The sequence below is a fragment of the Polypterus senegalus genome, chromosome 7 (genome assembly GCF_016835505.1).
Source record: "Polypterus senegalus isolate Bchr_013 chromosome 7, ASM1683550v1, whole genome shotgun sequence".
Taxonomy (NCBI): Eukaryota; Metazoa; Chordata; class Cladistia; order Polypteriformes; family Polypteridae; genus Polypterus; species Polypterus senegalus.
Genome location: NC_053160.1, coordinates 167,045,325 through 167,065,961, shown reverse-complemented (window position 1 = coordinate 167,065,961; position 20,637 = coordinate 167,045,325). Strand labels below are relative to the sequence as shown.

The 20,637-nt window shown below is 37.5% G+C and overlaps 1 protein-coding gene across 1 annotated transcript; it reads right to left on the bottom strand.

The window, feature by feature from the left end:
- Positions 1-7,069: 7,069 nt before the first annotated feature.
- Positions 7,070-19,946, bottom strand: esm1 (endothelial cell-specific molecule 1). The gene is made up of 4 exons (XM_039759553.1): positions 19,328-19,946; positions 16,058-16,213; positions 12,514-12,613; positions 7,070-7,548 (listed from the first exon to the last, which is right to left on the bottom strand). The coding sequence occupies exons 1-4, from the start codon at positions 19,629-19,631 to the stop codon at positions 7,503-7,505; spliced, it is 606 nt and encodes a 201-aa protein (XP_039615487.1). The 5' UTR covers positions 19,632-19,946; the 3' UTR covers positions 7,070-7,502.
- Positions 19,947-20,637: the final 691 nt, after the last annotated feature.

Below are 20,637 nucleotides of genomic sequence, written 5' to 3'. Positions count from 1 at the left end.
ATAACGCATTTTAAAGGAAAACATTTTTTTTTGTTTATTTTTTCTTCAGATTCAACTCCATAAAACACTACATATATTATTTAAAAAATGATTTTAATGAAATCAAACTAACACTTTTAATTAACCTGCAACATGCTAATAGACAGATAGATCTTGCAAATCATAATCCATATCCACATCTGCCTCCTGAAGAAGGTTTCTGATCTGTCAGACAGGAGTTTGGGGCTTTTTGTGTATGATTGGAGGATTTTTCTGTCATCAGCAGTGGAGGTCTTCCTTGGCCTACCAGTTCCTACTGAGCTCATCAATGTGTTCTTTCTTTAAAATGATATTCCGAACAGTTGATTAGGTAATCCTAAAGTTTTACAGGTGTCTCTAATGGTGTTAGTCTTGGTTGCCAGCATCATAAAGGCTTCTTTGACATTCATAGGCACAGCTCTTGTCGTAATGTTGAACAATATCAACTGTAGACTCTAAAGGTGGCAGAAGCAAATTAAAGTATCATGTGCCTACACTAATGAAGCAGTGAAACACACCCGAGCACTTACAAAGACCTGTGACACCAACTGTCCCTAATATTATGGTGCCCAGAAATGGGGGGACCATATAGAAAAAGTGTGGTTTCTACATGCTATGACCTAAATGTATGCAAATAACGTTAAACGAAAGTCTACAATGTACACTTTAATCACATTTGTGTTGTTTGATTTGTAAATTTATGCTGTAAAGAGAGGTATATTAAGGAAAAATGTGTCATTGTTCCAAACATTATGGAGGGCACTGAGTCATATATATATATATATATATATATATATATATATATATACATATATATATATATATATATATATATATATATCTATATACAGTGGGATGCAAAAGTTTGGGCAACCTTGTTAATAGTCATTATTTTCCTGTATAAATCGTTGGTTGTTACGATAAAAAATGTCAGTTAAATATATCATATAGGAGACACACACAGTGATATTTGAGAAGTGAAATGAAGTTTATTGGATTTACAGAAAGTGTGCAATAATTGTTCAAACAAAATCAGGCAGGTGCATCAATTTGGGCACCACAAAAAAGAAATGAAATCAATATTTAGTAGATCCGCCTTTTGCAGAAATTACAGCCTCTAAACGCTTCCTGTAGGTTCCAATAAGAGTCTGGATTGTGGTTGAAGGTATTTTGGACCATTCCTCTTTACAAAACATCTCTAGTTCATTCAGGTTTGATGGCTTCCAAGCATGGACAGCTCTCTTTAACTCACACCACAGATTTTCAATTATATTCAGGTCTGGGGACTGAGATGGCCATTCCAGAACGTTGTACTTGTTCCTCTGCATGAATGCCTTAGTGGATTTTAAGCAGTGTTTCGGGTCGTTGTCTTGTTGAAAAATCCAGCCCCGGCGCAGCTTCAGCTTTGTCACGGATTCCTGGACATTGGTCTCCAGAATCTGAGGATACTGAGTGGAATCCATGCATCCCTCAACTTTGACAAGATTCCCAGTCCCTGTACTGGCCACACAGCCCCACAGCATGATGGGTCATTTGAGAGTTGTTTTGTGACCCCCATGTTGCTACTCTTCAGAGAAAATTAAAGGAGGAGGGAAACTTACAATTGACCCCTTTAAATACTCTTTTTCATTATAGGATTCACCTGTGTATGTAGGTCAGGGGTCACTGAGCTTACCAAGTCAATTTGAGTTCCAATAATTAGTTCTAAAAGTTTTGGAATCAATAAAATGACAACGGTGCCCAAATTTATGCACCTGCCTGATTTTGTTTGAACAATTATTGCACACTTTCTGTAAATCCAATAAACTTCATTTCACTTCTCAAATATTACTGTGTGTGTCTCCTATATGATATATTTAACTGACATTTTTTATCGTAACAACCAACGATTTATACAGGAAAATAATGACTATTAACAAGGTTGCCCAAACTTTTGCATCCCACTGTCTATATATATATATATATATATATATATATATATATATATATATATACTGCTCAAAAGAATTAAAGGAACACTTGTTAATCAGAGTATAGCATCAAGTCAATGAAACTTATGGGATATTAATCTGGTCAGTTAAGTAGCAGAGGGGGTTGTTAATCAGTTTCAGCTGCTATGGTGTTAATGAAATTAACAACAGATGCACTAGAGGGGTAACAATGAGATGACCCCAAAACAGGAATGGTTTAACAGGTGGAGGCCACTGACATTTTCCCTCCTCATCTTTTCTGACTGTTTCTTCACTAGTTTTGCATTTGGCTACAGTCAGTGTCACTACTGGTAGCATGAGGCGATATCTGGACCCTACAGAGGTTGCACAGGTAGTCCAACTTCTCCAGGATGGCACATCAATACGTGTCATTGCCAGAAGGTTTGCTGTGTCTCCCTGCACAGTCTCAAGGGCATGGAGGAGATTCTAGGAGACAAGCAGTTACTCTAGGAGAGCTGGAGAGGGCCATAGAAGGTCCATAACCCATCAGCAGGACCAGTATCTGCTCCTTTGGGCAAGGAGGAACAGGATGAGCACTGCAGAGCCCTACAAAATGACCTCCAGCAGGCCACTGGTGTGAATGTCTCTGACCAAACAACCAGAAAGACTTCATGAGGGTGACCCAAGGGCCCCATGTCCTCTAATGGGCCCTGAGCTCACTGCCCAGCAGCATGCAGCTCGATTGGCATTTGCCATAGAATACCAGAATTGGCAGATGCACCACTGGTGCCTGTGCTTTTACAGATGAGAGCAGGTTCACCCTGAGCACGTGACAGAAGTGAAAGGGTCTGGAGAAGCCATGGAGAACATTATGCTGCCTGTAACAACGTTACAACGTGAGCTACCACAGCTATGCTGATGACACACAGCTGTACTTATCTATAGCACCTGATGACTCCGACTCTCTCGATTCATTAACACAATGTCTTACTGGTATTTCTGAATGGATGAATAGTAATTTTCTCAAACTAAATAAAGAGAAAACTGAAATTTTAGTAATTGGCAATAATGGATTCAGTGAGGTTATCAGAAATAAACTTGATGCACTAGTATTGAAAGTTAAGACGGAAGTAAAAAATTTAGGGGTAACCGTTGACTGTAATCTGAATTTTAAATCGCATATTCATCAGACCACTAGGACAGCATTTTTTCACTTAAGAAACACAGCAAAAGTTAGACCTCTTATATCATTGAAAGATGCTGAGAAATGAATTCACGCTTTTGTTTTCAGTCGTCTAGATTACTGTAACGCACTCCTCTCAGGACTACCCAAAAAAGACATAAATCGTTTGTAACGAGTGCAGAATGCAGCTGCTAGAATCCTAACTGGGAAAAGAAAATCCGAACACATTTCTCCAGTTTTGATGTCACTACACTGGTTGCCTGTGTCATTCAGGATTGACTTTAAAATACTGCTTATGGTTTATAAAGCCTTAAATAATCTCGCTCCATCTTATATATCGGAATGCCTGACACGTTATATTCCAAATCGTAACCTTAGATCTTCAAATGAGTGTCTCCTTATAATTCCAAAAGCTAAACTTAAAAGAAGTGGTGAGGCGGCCTTCTGCTGTTATGCACCTAAAATCTGGAATAGCCTGCCAATAGGAATTAGGCCGGCAAATACAGTAGAGCACTTTAAAACACTGCTGAAAACACATTACTTTAACATGGCCTTTTTATAACTTCACTTTAACTTCATACTGATACTCTGCAGGTTCAATTCTTCATAATAATTATTCACAGTGGCTCCAAAATCCATACTGACCCCTACTCTCTCTTCTGTTTCTTTTTCCGGTTTCTTTGTGGTGGCGGCCTGCCACCACCACCTACTCAAAGCATCATGATGCACCAACATTGATGGACTGAAAGCCAGAAGTCTACGTGACCATCATCATCAGGTCCTTCCATGAGAACCCTAAATACAAAGAGGACTGTTTGACTTATGTTAGGTAGATTGCCCAGAGGGACTGGGCGGTCTCGTGGTCTGGAACCCCTACAGATTTTATTTTTTCTCCAGCCTTTGGAGTTTTTTTTTGTTTTTTCTGTCCACCCTGGCCATCGGACCTTACTTATTCTATGTTAATTAATGTTGACTTATGTTTATTTTTTATTGTGTCTTCTATTTTTCTATTCATTTTGTAAAGCACTTTGAGCTACATTTTTTTGTATGAATATGTGCTATATAAATAAATGTTGATTGATTGAATATCATTCAGCATGAGCAGTTTGGTGGTGGGTTAATGATTGTCTGGGGAGGCATATCCATGGAGGGTCACACAAACCGCTACAGGCTTGACAAAGGCACCTTGGCTGCCATTAGGTATCAGGATGAAATCCTTGGACCCATTGTCAGACCCTATGCTGGTACAGTGGCTCCTGGTGCACGACAATTCCTGGCCTCATGTGGTGAGAGTATGCAGGCAGTTCCTGGAGGATGAAGGAATTGATACCATTGACTGGCCACCACACTTTCCTGACCTAAATCCAATAGAACACCTCAGGGACATTATGTTTTGGTCCATCCAATGCCACCAGGTTGCACCTCAGACTGTCCAGGAGCTCAGTGATGCCCTGGTCCAGATCTGGGAGGAGATCCCCCACAACACCATCTGTCATCTCATTAGAAGCATGCACCGATGTTGTCAGGCATGTATACAAGAACACAGGGGCCATACAAAGTGCTGCGTACAATTTTGAGTTGCTGCAATTAAATTTTGGCAAAATGGACTAGCCTGCCACATAATTTTTTCACTCTGATTTTTGGAGCGTCTTTGAATTCAGGGCTCTGTAGGTTGATCATTTTCATTTCCATCAAATAATGTGGCATCCTTTTGTTCCTAACACATTACCCAGTCTATATCAGTATAGATATCCAGGAGGATTTCTTTTTCCCATTGAGATCTGATGTGTTTTCAAAGTGTTCCTTTAATTTTTTGAGCAGTTATATATATATATATATATATATATATATATATATATATATATACACTCACCTAAAGGATTATTAGGAACACCATACTAATACGGTGTTTGACCCCCTTTTGCCTTCAGAACTGCCTTAATTCTACGTGGCATTGATTCAACAAGGTGCTGAAAGCATTCTTTAGAAATGTTGGCCCATATTGATAGGATAGCATCTTGCAGTTGATGGAGATTTGTGGGATGCACATCCAGGGCACGAAGCTCCCGTTCCACCACATCCCAAAGATGCTCTATCGGGTTGAGATCTGGTGACTGTGGGGGCCATTTTAGTACAGTGAACTCATTGTCATGTTCAATAAACCAATCTGAAATGATTCGAGCTTTGTGACATGGTGCATTATCCTGCTGGAAGTAGCCATCAGAGGATGGGTACATGGTGGTCATGAAGGGATGGACATGGTCAGAAACAATGCTCAGGTAGCCTGTGGCATTTAAACGATGCCCAATTGGCACTAAGGGGCCTAAAGTGTGCCAAGAACACATCCCCCACACTATTACACCACCACCACCAGCCTGCACAGTGGTAACAAGGCATGATGGATCCATGTTCTCATTCTGTTTACGCCAAATTCTGACTCTACCATTTGAATGTCTCAACAGAAATCGAGACTCATCAGACCAGGCAACATTTTTACAGTCTTCAACTGTCCAATTTTGGTGAGCTCGTGCAAATTGTAGCCTCTTTTTCCTATTTGTAGTGGAGATGAGTGGTACCCGGTGGGGTCTTCTGCTGGTGTAGCCCATCCGCCTCAAGGTTGTGCGTGTTGTGGCTTCACAAATGCTTTGCTGCATACCTCGGTTGTAACGAGTGGTTATTTCAGTCAAAGTTGCTCTTCTATCAGCTTGAATCAGTCGGCCCATTCTCCTCTGACCTCTAGCATCAACAAGGCATTTTCCCCACAGGACTGCCGCATACTGGATGTTTTTCCTTTTACACCATTCTTTGTAAACCCTAGAAATGGTTGTGCGTGAAAATCCCAGTAACTGAGCAGATTGTGAAATACTCAGACCGCCCGTCTGGCACCAACAACCATGCCATGCTCAAAATTGCTTAAATCACCTTTCTTTCCCATTCTGACATTCAGTTTGGAGTTCAGGAGATTGTCTTGACCAGGACCACACCCCTAAATGCATTGAAGCAACTGCCATGTGATTGGTTGATTAGATAATTGCATTAATGAGAAATTGAACAGGTGTTCCTAATAATCCTTTAGGTGACTGTATATATACACAGTATATATATATATATATATATATATATATATATATATATATATATATATAGATACAGATATATAAAATCCTAAGCCTAAAAGTGCAACACTTTTTTTGTGACTTTTTTTGTCACGCTTTAAATCTGGCTTATTTTAAAACCTACATATATATGTTTGATATCATTCTTTTCAGAATTTACTGAACTTTAAGGTGATGTTAGATTTTCAGATTCTTCTTCCATTTTTTAAATTATAAACTAAAATATCAAGAAAGTTGTGGTTTTTAATATCAAGAAAGTCATGGTTTTTATTTTTGATTGAGTCAACTTTCTTTCACAGGAACAAACTATTTAAAAACAATGATCTATTCATTACACCAATGTTTGTATTTAGGTGATTTAGTTAGCTGAAGGTCGAGTTACCATGACCCATTGCATACCACTTTAGTTTTCACATGATTTTTCCTGTTATATAAATGAGTCATTTTTTAAAAAAAAGTTTAAAAGCGTTTTTTAATCTATAAGAATGTCAGTTAAAACTAATATATCTTTTATTTAGTCTCTTATAAATACTCATCAAGAATAGTGGACTTCAGTTTAACGGGAATACTCATTTCATGATTTTTACTTCATTAAATAATATTTAATTTTTCTTTTACCTATTTATAGAATTTCCAATAAATGACTCCAATAAATAATTTTTCTTTTGTACATTTACAGATTTTACTAATATTTTGGCTGCAACTGGGGGTTTGACACTGAAGGTGCCAGGGGTGCTTGCTTCCCTAGTGCATATATGAATATATATATTATTGTGGAAGCCAAGCCCCAGACACAGACAGGCAAACACTGATTGTTCCACAAAGCACACATTTATTTACATAAAAGTCCACACAGCATACAGTGTCCCTGCACAAATCGCCTTTCTTCTCAAGTTCTTCCAAAGGTCCATCACCACCTCCACTTCTTTCCACCAAGCTCTGTCCTCTTCCTCCCGACTGGAGGGAGGTGGCCCCTTTTATGTCCACCCGGACGTCCTCCAGGTGCTTTCCAATGGACTTCTTGGTATTCTACCCTGTAGGTGCTGGCAGAAGCGCTGACGTCCGAGGCTCCACAATTGTCTGGTCCTGGGAAGGGACAGACCTTCTCCTGGTCCGTTCAGCTGTCGTGACAATATGACAATGTGACAATATACAGGGTGGTCCAGATCTAATTATGCAGATTCAGATCATCTGGATGACTTTGATTTATGCGGGGATGATTCCAGTTTGGCGCGAAGACGATTCTTCATGTCCTCACTTCGCACAGTTCTCGATGGTCCGTGATTTTTTGGGTGATTTTCTATGTAAAAAAACTTAATAAGTTAAACACACACACACACACATTCTACCTGTCAAAACTTGGGAATCACTCGTGTTTAACTTTTTATTCACATACTGTATGACTGCATAGTTCAGTTTTCAGGATGTATTTCTTTAGTATTTTAATGGTAAACTCCCTTAGTTTATCCTTAATTAGTCATGTTTAATTGCTAACTGGTTATCAGACAAACATTTGTAATTGCATTAGCTCCACTATATCCTATTATTCTGTTCACTTGGGTTGCAAGGTAGTGACATAACTAAAGTTTGGTTCTAGGTTCAAAATAATGAAGTTTCATGTGGGAGATTACTAAATAAATAACATGACTGTGAAGAATTAACTTTAACTTGAAAAATACCGAACTCGTCCTTTAAGTGTTTTTGAGTGGTATTTATTATGATTGTTACATTGACTGGCCAACAACCAACTCCGTCTAAGTCTCAGAAAGAAGCTTATCGCTCTAACTGCAGAAATATGAACAAAAAGTACAATGTCATTGTGATTTAAAAGTCATTCTGGATAAAAGTGTCAGCTAAATAATTTAAAAAGTGTTGTGCATCTCTAGAGTTAATAACAGATATATATATATATATGAGTCTGGATAGTTAGCCTTTTTTGTAAGCTAGATGAGTAATTACAGTAGAGGAGTTTGGTGAAAGGTACATGGGACAAATGGAGACATACATTTGGTTTGGAAGCCCTAGTGTCTGCACAGTTCACTTATATTTTGTGTTCCTACAGCATGTGCATTCTAATAAAACATATTATTGTATTTTGCCATCTTTCAGGCCAACCTATAGGTTTGTCAATCCTACAGTACCTTATCTAGGTCACCATTAACCAGTGAATGAGTATTCTTCAAACAGCACCAACATTTTGTAGGTTAAACAGTTACATATTTGTACTCTAATACCTTATATATAAGGGTGGCAAAATAGATAAAGTTGCTGCCTCATATTTACAGCAGACTGGGGTCTGATTCCTGGTCCTTGCGGTGTTGAGTTTGCATGTTCTCTTTTTGTGTGAAAGGGTGCTGCCTAGATTCTCATGTGCCCTCCTGCAACATTTCAAAGATGTATGTATTTCATTAGCCAGACAGTGGATACTCTAAATTAGCCCAGTGGTGGAACGTATGCAAGAAGGTGCCCCGAGATGGACTGGTGTCCTACCTAGTGTTAGTCTCGTCTTAAACACAAAACTGCTCAAATAGACCCTGATGACTCTGAACTGGAGAAATAAAGTACAAGTAATGGGAAGGTGGATCTTTGAAGTGGGTAGCACAGAGGACATCAAATCTGCCACTCAGCTCCATAGTACTGCAGTCAAATCTTAAGTTTGGGCACTATTTGTTTAGAGTTTGCAAGTTTTACCTACATCTGTCCTTGGAGCATTTTTGCTTTCCTCTCACATCTCAAAAGATGTGCATGTTAAGTATTTGGCGACTCTGTCCCTGTGAGTGAGCCAAGCAAGAGAGTGGTGTCCTGACCAGATGGGGTTCCACACTTGTGACAAATGTTGCTGGCAGGGCACCAACTCCCTGAAAACCTAAAGTGTATAAAAGTGTGTTTAAAACATTCATGTTTTTATCTTTGCAATGAATCTCAAAAAGAGCCAGAACACAGAGCTTTCAAACTATAAAACCAGGAGCTTCCCTTCTGTCCTGTATGTTTGGACTTTAATTTTCTGTTCTTTCTCTTTGAATTTATCAGCTGCAATCCCCCCCTTTACTTCAAATGCTTATTATCCTATAATTTACTGGTCTCTCTCTAAATATATAATATAAGTCTCCTCTTTGCCAAACGTTCTTCCATTTGGGCAGAGTAACCACCAAACCATTGCTACTCTGCAGAGGGAAGTACCCAAATTAGTATTTTATAATTTGATTTACTTGAAGCTGTATCACACACTGGAATCCCTCGCCTTCTTTCTTTCTCTTTATATTTTCTTAACCTTCGGTTACCTGTCTGCCTTAGATGATGCAGTAAGGGAACATCAAGACTGCTATGCTGGTGCTATACTGGACAAGGGACGGTTGTGGTGGTGGTGAATAGGCATTTTGTTTTATGCAATATTGATTTTTCTTGTCTTAATTTTATCTTAATCATCTCTCTATTATAAAAAAAAATCCTGGAGAGAAACACTAAGGCGACGAGATGTGATCTTCACGTTAAGATCATGGAAGACAATTAAAAGACCCGTGAGACTAAATAGATTGGCCATGGAGCATGTAGCAATGACCTTAAACATGAGACTTTGTGCCAAGAGATTGACCCAGGACCGTCTCGCGATGACGTAGAACATGAGTTTCTTGCAAGACATGCCCTACTTACAACCAAATAAGAGCACAGGCAGCAACACACTCAGTCATGTTTTGGCTTTGAGCACACACAGATCCAGGGCTCTCAGCGCACATAAAGTGTACAAGGACAATACGTTATAGATGAAACGTCGACGAGTAAGCGAAGAAGAAAGCAGCACGGAGAAAAGAGACTCAAAAGCGTTGGAGCGACAAAAAAGAAAAAGTATAATCTAGGTGCAAATTCAGAAAATAAGCAAAGTAATTATCAGCCCGGAACAAGTGGAATTGGGGAAAAAAAAAAAGCATGTCCAATTCGGACGTTGGTGATATACACATGCAGAGCAGGTTAGAGATTATGAAAGTAGTGGAATTCGAAAGGCTCAAAAAAAAAAAACAAAAAAAAAAACGTTGGGGCGATACACTTGTGGAGAAAGTTAAAGACTAAGAAAGTAGGAACATTAGAAAGTATAAAAAAAAACAAAGAAAAGATCGCAGTAGCGCAAACAAACAGAAATTATTACTGGAAAAAGGGAAAATAATTACCATGGACCAGGTGTCATTGAAACAAAAGCAGGACAAAGCGAGATCAGAAGTAAAAGACAGAGCAGAAAACAAAGTAAAATGTCATAAAGAGGTTAAAAACCAAGGGGGCCAAACACATGCAGAGCAGGTTAGAGATAATGAAAACTGTAATTCAAAAGACTAGGTGCGAAACACATGCAGAGCAAGATGCAGAATATAAAAGCAGAAAAAAAATGACAGTGTCAAAACAAAGTAAACATCGCATTAGCGCAAAGAAAGAGAAATTATAACTTGGAAAAAATAACGAAAAGGTGAATAGAGATTAAATATATGGACATAGGTGATATGTCAGAAGTATGTAAATATTATAAGACTTTGAAGTTTAAATCAAGAGAATTTCAAAAACGAAGTTTACCTCACATGCATTTATTGGTTACTTTGCAAAAAAAATTATTAATTGCTGATGATGTCGATCGTTTTGTCTGTGCTGAAATTCCAAACAGAGAAACCTATCCCGAATTATGGTACAAAGTCATTAAACACATGTCTCACTGACCTCATTAAAAAGACTCAGCACATTGGGACTCGAAAGATTCCAAATATTGTTTTTACAGAAGTTCTGAAATAAACTCTAACACTAATGAAATAGTAACAATTCAAAGAAAAAAAAATCTTAAAAATGTGTATCCGGAGGGATAACGGGGGTTGGCGAGCGAAGCGAACAGGGCGAGAAGCCCCCAATACTAAAAAATAATACTGCATATTGTATCAGAAAAAAACTAATATTTTGATGTTTAAAAGAGACAAATTGAACATTTCAGATAAATGAATTGATGTAATTATCGCTGAAAGTAAACTACAACTGAGAAAGTCAATTAATCCTACTTGAGATGAACATTCTCCAAACCTTTAGGTATAAAATGAGCCATGTATCCTTTTGTGAACATTGGTCTAATCTACAATAAGCTGGCAATGCGTGGTTACATCCATATTGCCTTCAACACCATACTGTAGATACCATTATATTAACTGTTTTGTATTGTAGTCTTGCTCACTTTGCTACATACCTTGTGAATAATCCTAGTTCTAAATGCATGGTATTCTTTGAAGACTGACAAATTATTTGAAGGCACCAGGCATGAAACAAAATGACTGCAAAATACTGAATTAATATTATTAGAATGTCTACACATCTCACAGATAATCACAAAAGAATAACAGCCAAGAACAAAACATCCTAAAGCACATAAATGGACTAATGTTACATCATATAGGCAATATACATATAACAATGGTATCTGCAACTTACCATATTACAGTAACAATAGTAGCAGGTCATTTTGTACATAGCATTAATTTGTTTAACATACTAACAAACCAGAACAAGTGTGATTAAAAACAAATACAAAACAAGGCCAGTCACTTTATATTCCAATATGGTGAAGTAATGTGGAAAACACTTGTGCACGTTTTCTAAACCAAAGTTACCTCCTATGTTTAGATAGATCCATACATTATGTGTCATCTTTATAGGGTTTATGGAGCCATTATTGACTTATTGCACACTGTACACAGATACACCAGCTTTTCAAAAGCATGTCTGTCATATTGCTTTATTCATGACAACATACAAACAGAATGTCTTTACAGCTGTCATTTCAGTTTTATCCGGGACCTTAGAAGTATCCACAAAAACAATCTTAATACAAGAATTAATTATTTTCACTATGCTTTTGGTGGCTCACAGTTAAAAGCTATCTTGTGCTTAAAGGTGCAAATATAAATGGAAAACATAAGATATTAACATTTCTTAAATAAAATAAAGAATTGGTCTAAAGCTAAAAAAATATATAGCACATTTTTCACCATAGTATCTGAACACAAAAAAACTACAACACAGAAAAACAAAAATAAAACAAAATCAAACTGATGAAGGCAGAACCTTTTTACTCAAAGCTTTTACTAAAACATGGAAATACTAATGTCTAAAACATCCCATTTTTAGAAAAAAAAAATAGTTTACAATAGTCTTTGTAATTCATATACAAAAAATAATCTTTTTACTCAGACAAAGTTGCTACATTTAATTCTCACTCAGTTAATTTCAGAGTGCAAGATTTTACCGAGGATTCAGACGTTTTATTGTTGCTGTCTGCATGTTTTTCTCCTTTAATAAATCTTCTTTTACATCGCTGTGAGCGTCTCCCGACCCCATTTCATTTTCTAAAAAAAGAAACAGAAGAAATTAACAAGCTGTAAAAAAACAAAAAAAAAAAAAAAAAAAAACCAAATGCCAATATTCATAATCACATACATTGATTAAATCAATTGTCAGTTCTGGACAGCAAGTTTCTGCTACCTTCCCGCTGCTGTTCCCATAAACCCAAAGCAGAATGAGCAGGTTTAAAAATTACTATTCTGTTAAGATGTTTAGCAAGCAAGTTTATTCAAAATTCCTTAAATATCTGTTTGACTTAATGACTATGAATACATTTTCTTGTATTTCTAATGTGAGTAGTGGCAGGTTAAGTGACTGTACTATTAATATTACTCTCAAATTCTAACTCCTTTGGCATATTTAAACAGAACATTACATTTTTTTTCCACAGTTATTTCTCCACAGTAATAACTGAACAAAATAAAAATAAAAATAAACACTTCCTAATATAAGTGGCATGATGGCACAACAGTAGCCATTGTTGCTACACAGTTTCAGTGATATAACTTCAAACCGCACTCCAATCAGTTGTATAAGGAGTCCGCACATACACCCAATGCCAGCCCATAAGGTTTTCTTTGGATACTACATTTTCCTCTTATATCACAAGGATGTACATGTTAGGTTACTCGAAACAGACCCAGTGTGGACATAAATGCAAGTGTGCCCTGCTGTAGACTTGTCACTCTGCAAGATATATTTTATCAGCATCAGTCAGGAACACACATCCTGTACCTCATTGTCAGTTCTATGTGGGAAAAGGTGGATTTGGAAAATCAACAAACTTTGCAAATGTAATTTATCAATAAGAAATAAGCTAATCTAAATTATAAAAAACAACAAACATGTATATTCACTGGTCTTCAGGGATGCTCCATAAATTATGGCTGCTTTCAAAATAAGTTCGCAAAATTAAATTAACATGAATTCTGTCTAATGTTTTATGTGTTTAAAAGACAATATACTGTGACACTGAATACTTGGCAAAAAAAAGTACACAGTTAGGCCACAATGAAAATACAGCATATGTAGTCTTCCCATACCAGCCTTTTAATTGGGTGGTGAAGCAATGCTGTATCTTTTTTCCCCTTTTCCTATTTGGAGTCATTATATGTTAAGTGCCAGTCATTGGCAATCATTAAAAAGTAAATTCATTACCTGTTCCTGCAGGTTTTCAAGTCAGTCAATGGTTTTAATCAGGTGGCCAAATTTCTGTCTTTAGCTGACTTTAGCATTTGACACTAACTCTGCTCTCTGACGAGGCAGACATGCAATATAATAAGTAACTTGCATTTTCACCATACTAGGGATGAGTTTGAATTATCCTCAGGTAGCAATTTGTAGAGAGCAGAATTTAGCTACTAAGTTAATTAAATTCTTTTCAATTAAATGTTACTGTTATAATGATTCTCTTGCCGTTCAAAAATCCATCTCTAAACTACTCTTACTAACAATTAGCAAACTATCGGGGAAAAATTAGTACACCTGCAGAAGGACTTCATTCTACATTAATGTAAGTTGGGTTTTATCATCAGAAGTAAGGCAGATTTATACACTTACTTTCAAGCACAGACAGACAGATACTGCAGATATAAAAAGATGGAAAAATTAACAGTAAATAACACATAGAGAGAGAGAGAGAGAGAGAGAGAGGTTGGGAACATATGCTGATAGCATGTTGCTGCATCCATCACACAACGAACCACCTGGATTGGGACCCAACTGCAACTGGTGACACCTTAGCACCACTCTGGAACAGTGTGAAGTGTTTTTTTTTTTAAACAGTGGTTTAAAAAAGTGCCAATCCTGCCTCTGAACACCAGGTTTTCCCTGTAAATTGGGCTGGATGCAGATTAACGTCATACTTGTGAACAGTGAGATCCCAAACCTCAGATCCACCACTCTGTCTATTCCAGTAGGCAAAATATAATTATTTCTTACACTTACTGAAAGCAGGGATCCCTTTATTTTTTCTAATGTTACAGACTGTCATTAAAAATCAGCTTAGAATAAGTAAATAACCTTAATTAATACAGGAATGTATCTCTGAATAATTTTTTTAACAGAAAATGTTGGCAGTGTCCAAGCATTATACAGAATGCTGGTAAACTGAAAAAGCTCCAGGGCAGAATTCTGAGGAAATATTAGCAAATACAGTACTGTATGGGTTTGGAAAGATATACAAACCCAGAAGAGAGTAATGGGTTGAGTTGAGAAGTGTGTTGACAGTATCTGGAGTTGGATTATTTTGTCAACAATTTTCTTGTCAAATTGGTAGCTGGGATTTTAACATGTCATTAAATCCTGGTCTTATTGGTAATATGATGAAGAAAAATGAATGTCTTTGCTGAAAGTTTTAAAATTGGATCTAAATTAATGTGCTTGGAGAACCAGAAAAATCATATGACAAAATAAATGTTGGTACATTCATTTTTTGATGAATGAAACAAGAAGGTACAGCAAAAAACTATCTTTAAAATACAGAAACATAAATGTCAAAACCAAAGAAAAATTAAAAACTTAATAAGCACAGAAAGCTAGGAAATTTAAGAACACTTCAGATGAGCTTGTTTAAATATTTTGCCAAATGAGCTTCAGAACAGTGCACTCTTGCCATTGCCAAGCAACAGCGGATGCAAAAGATCTCACAGCAGAAAAGTACTTAGTGGCTGTGAGACATTACACAATACAGTACACCTTGAATTCATGGACAAGTGCCTGAACAGCTACTAACAATTCTATCCACCTAATTAAATTATACTGTCCACCTAATTGACCCAGGCCCCAATTTGCCCCTGAAAGGGCATGGTCCTCCTGAGGCACATTCCATTCTTTTCTATAGAAAATCGGCCGTAAGAATACTTGTAACAGTAAAAACTGTAACAATGTTGTTATTATTACTTTGCTATTTTTAAGTGTATACACATTCTTTTTTAGTTTACAAGTGACGCTGCACTCTGAACCAGTCAATTGAGAAGTGTGCTACTGTATATGAAAAAATGTGGCAACAAACAGACCATCTTAAAGTAAAAATCTTCATTAAGTAACACCTCATCCAGTCTGCTTTTGTTGATTAATTTTCTCTTACCTGCAATGCAAATGTTAGTTGGGCACTAACCCTCCTGGGTTGATAAAACTGTAACTGACATGTTCTGCAGTCAGACAACTTCATGCTAACACAGAATAAATACCCGGAGGTGGAAAGTAATGAAATCCAAGAACCCATATGGATCTCTGATACACACACATGTCAGTTGGGCAACAGCAATAACCAGCATTTTCTACAATTCTTTTGGATGCTCCATAAATATAAAATGATTTTTTCCTATGATGAGGACATTCTAAAAATAAAAGGTAACTTTGAGAGCGCCAGCTGGGTCACATAGCTATGCTGCATTGTTTGAACAAATCCTAAGGTAAACAATTCAGTCTTTCCTTACTTTACTAACCTGTCTGTGGTCTCAATTTATGTCTGTTGTCCATTTTTGAGGGTGCTATTGAATAAAATGGAAACTTCATGCATTTCCCAGTTTCTCTATCACATATTCCTGTCTTGCAGTTGCAGGTTTTTCTGCACTCCACTCCATATGTCCCATATGGACAATCTGTAAAAAAATAAATATACAAAATAAAAAAGGACAATACAACAATTATGCTTTCATAGTTTAAAAGGCTTTTTGGCTCATTTTATAATTCAAGTGGTCCATCCTTAATTGTTTTAATTATATTTTATGCTTTTTAAATAAAAAAAATTTAATAAGCTGTATTTTATTAAATAAAAAGAATGCCTTCTTGTCTAAAATGGCTCAAAGGACTACAAAGTAGTAGATTAGACTCTTCCCAAAAAAAAAATCTTAAGCTTTAGGTACAACATATAAAACTCTAATTGTTGTTTACAGTCTTTGGGAATAGTCTTTTAAATTACACAATGCCAGACTACTGGATCGCATATAAAACTCTTTAAGCAGTAGGATCAAGCTGTGGTAAACAAAGCTTTTCTTGTTATCTATTGCAATAAAACCAACTGGAACAGATAATCATACATATACACTCAAAAAGGACAGTATCTGCCAAACCTCTATTACAGTGCTATAATGAATCTTTTGTATAGACTAGACTCAAAATTATCCAAAGCAAGAAAAAAATCTATTTCTAAACTGTATAGTGCTCTTAATGTCCTAAACTTTTTTTTCATTATTTTGAAATTATACCTGGTTACTAACAAACTGTATGCTTTGCAACACTGTTTTAATTTCTTGAATCAACATTTTGCTTTTGGTGTTGGAAAAAATAAATGTAAACCTTATATATTATGATCATAAAAAATGCCCAGTTCACAGAAGTAAAGATTAGTGCTGGTTTCTTAAGGAAAGAGATCACTGCCTTACAGGAAAAAATGTCAATACTTCTTAAACTACAACTTCTAGGCAGATTACTGGCACTTGCTATAATGTGAAAAATACATAAATGAATTATGGAATCCCACCCTTATTTGTCTGATCTGTAAACATCTTATTAAAATAAAGTTAAGAAACTTTTTTAAGAAATTGCGATCAGTTCAGCATGTAGCTTAATGTATTCTTTTTTTTTTTTTTTTTTAATTGGAGCATATTTTAAGTATTAAAAATGAAAAAAAATGCTCCAATACCAATTATACAGAACATAAAAAGCAAACTTATTCCACTAATCAAGCTCAAATATTGGTAGTTTAAATTTCAGACATGCAAAATGATCATTTCTTTTGAAATTGAATTGTAGTGAGTGAACATTGAAAGTACGTGTAAATTTTTTAAATGAGAATTAAGCCACAGATCTGTGGACCTACTGTATGTTCAATGCACAGTGCCATCACCATACATAATTTGCACATTCCCCCCTTTGACTCTTTAATCTCTCTCTCTGTACTCCACTTTCCCTACACATCCCACAGGTGTGCACTTTAGGCCAACTGTTTGCTCTAAATGGACCCAGGGAGAATATAGGCGAGTATATGTGCTTGCTAAGTAATGGACCACTCTCTCACAACCTGTAATTGGAAAAAGGGTTGGATGGATAAATGTTTATTTAGTATTGGTTGTGACAGCATGCCACTGCAAAGCATCTCACATTCCATTACGAAGAACCTACACTACTCAGTGTGTGGATTCTATAGATCTGAATACCATTTGTCAGTTAGGCATTCAATAACAAATTAAACTAATACATAAAACTATAGAAAAAATACATAAAAATGAATATGGACAGATGAGTTTAAAATGATAAAAACAGAACATAATAAATGTACATGTGTAGATTTTAAGTGATTTAACCCAGTACATCATCTCACTGCATCATCAAGACTTGTTATACATTATAGAAATGTAAATACACCAGAAGCAATATAATCTTTCATAAAATCATATAAATTTGATATTAGGGGCAGAAATATATAGCACTCATTGATACATAGGCTGCTGTAAAACAGTCTGTGTTGTGTATATACCGTGTGGTGATATCAAATTGTCTAAGTTGAGTGTGCCAAGCCAGTACAACACTTTATACCATGCCAACAAATGGGATCCAGCATACTGTGATTGAATCATATATCTGTCTATTGTCTACGTAAAGTCTGCAGATGTTAACAGCTCTCCCTGTATTTCCATGGATTTTCCTCCCAAGCTGCTGGATTGGTTGGGTTGACTGCAGATTCCAAACTGACCCTGTGTCAATGGGTTTCACAATCGACTTCCTTATTTCATACCTTGTGTTTAAGGCCTCCTACAACAGTGAACTGGATTAAACAGGGCTGTGTATGTTATGTTATGTTGAAATGTGTGCCACATCCACTTTCTGCCTAAACTGTTGTCCCCCTCCCCCCCCCCTTTCTTCTTGGGTAATCTGTATTTTTTACACATAAAAAAGAAGTGCACGAAATGTAAACTTAGTATATCTCTTAATATGTCTTAAACCTTCCTGAACACTGCCATTTATACCTATAGTATCCCAATATGGAAAAATGTAGGATGTCAGCAAAATCTCCACTTGCTCCAACCTTCGTCAAAGGAAGATAAGGTGTTGCTGTTAATAGTGAAAAGACCTTGATATTACTTAATATTTGAGATGAACATACGTCAGTATCAAAAGTGGACCGTCAAAAATGCCCATACGTCTAAAAAGAAAACGATTTAAAAATTATGAGTGATCAAGAGCTTACGAGACACAAACTTACAGCCTATGTGCATGTCATGTGCATTCACAACTATACGTTTTAATTTGGTGTGGCATTCTAACTTTCAATGAATCGGTTTTGAATGATATGGTTTAGCAGTCTTTCAAAGGGTGACCGACTTCAGCACGGGACACAGACAGTTCAGAAACCGGACAAATTACCTATTATAGTACTTTCATTATACGACTTAAATTACGTAATTTCATCAGCTGGCTGTTCTCTCAGGTGACCTTGCCCAGAGCCGATGTGCTGTGCGCTCATCCTTTCCATTCTCGTGTGTGTTTTGCTCACATGAATAAAAAAAAGACTTGCTACACGTGTTAAACATTCAATTCCGTCAGAGCGCTTCCTCTACACCCACTCCCTCCCTACCTGATCAAGTGTGCGTTGCGTGGCTCCGCGTACCGATTTAAAAACCATAGCGGGTTCAACATGCGCACGCGCACAAAAAAAGCGTGTTCTTGGGGAAGGAGAACAGCGGTCCTCTTCCACTGCTCTCGTCTCTACCCACCTTTGCAGATGCCGTACTCCTCTCCAAAGTCATCCTCTTCTTTGTAAAAGTGACAACGCAGCCCAGGTCCGCATTTGACCCCGTCCATGCCGGACACGGTGCGGTAGCAGTGCTCCCCCCTTGCCGCTGCGCATACCCGGCAACAGCCGCAGTCATCGAGCACCGTGCGCTTGCAGCGCTGTACCCCTCCGCACACCTTCTCGTCGCAGCGCTCTGGGCAGTCCACTGCGTACTTCAGTCCGACGCTCCAGGCGTCTACCTCCAACAGCCGCGTCAACACTAGCAAGATGAAACAGAGCTGCATGGCCGAATACTAGCGGTCCTCCTCCCGTGCGTGACACTGAGCTGCCGTGACAGCACAGACCTGACATGAATAAGCAATGGGTGCCGCTGCGCTCGCCCAGATATGAACGACAGACAGCACGCTTTTGTCTTTTAAACAACTTTGTTTTGCACATGTTCTACCCTCGTCAATTTCCTCAATCCGGTGTTGTTGTCTGCTTTGATAGACCGACTCCCCCCTCCCCTGTTTTAGTTTGAGAAATCCGGGATGGAAGCAGGATTAGCACTTAACTGCCATCCAGGAATTGAAATTTGCCTGAGCTGATGTCATCGGTTATGTTTAGTTGTTTTGGAGTCTGCTTTATTGGTGCGCTCACATAGAGCTCAAGGCCGACTAATTGGCTCAATACAAGCTATTGGAATGATGTGGGGTTCAACTTATTCCAAATGGTGGCTAATTGTAAAAAACACAAGCGGGATACCCACTACTTAAACGTTGCCTATACACAAATCTAATCTGAAAGGGCTTATTGGGGTCCACATATTTTATGAACCCCTGCTTATTCCCAATGGGATGCAGGGCCCTGTCCTAGAAGTAACGGTTGCAAAGCATGCATTATGGTTGGATGGTCCAACTTTTCACTGTTCGGCACACCAGCTTACTTGCTGGGTAACTTTGGTGTTCTGAATCAGCATAATGTGGAGTTTGTGGAGGAGAAAGTCAACTTGGACCAAGGAATACCATGCAAGCTGAAAACACAATTACTGCGTCTGGATAAAAACAACTGCAGCAAAAAAGCAGAAAAACTACATACTTCCAGACAATACTGTCCTGCTTATTAAATTGTCAGGGAACATAACAGAACAGGTAATAATCATGCAACTGAAGGAAACCATACCAGATCCTTCTAACTCACGGTGCTGAGAATGCATTCTCCTCCTACATCCCTACTGTCATGAAGGTTAATTAACATCTGGACCCCAGTGTTGAGTGAGAGCACAAATATGCTCTGCAATGGAATGGCACA

What these genes read in the sequence shown, in the direction of transcription:
- esm1 (XM_039759553.1), bottom strand. Translation starts at nt 19,631, where the DNA reads ATGCAGCTCTGTTTCATCTTGCTAGTGTTGACGCGGCTGTTGGAGGTA. An exon ending in GGAGTACGGCATCTGCAAAG is followed by an intron (nt 16,214 to 19,327) that starts GTGGGTAGAGAC and finishes ATTTTTTTACAG; the next exon opens with ATTGTCCATATGGGACATAT. An exon ending in TAAATTGAGACCACAGACAG is followed by an intron (nt 12,614 to 16,057) that starts GTTAGTAAAGTA and finishes TTCTTTTTTTAG; the next exon opens with AAAATGAAATGGGGTCGGGA.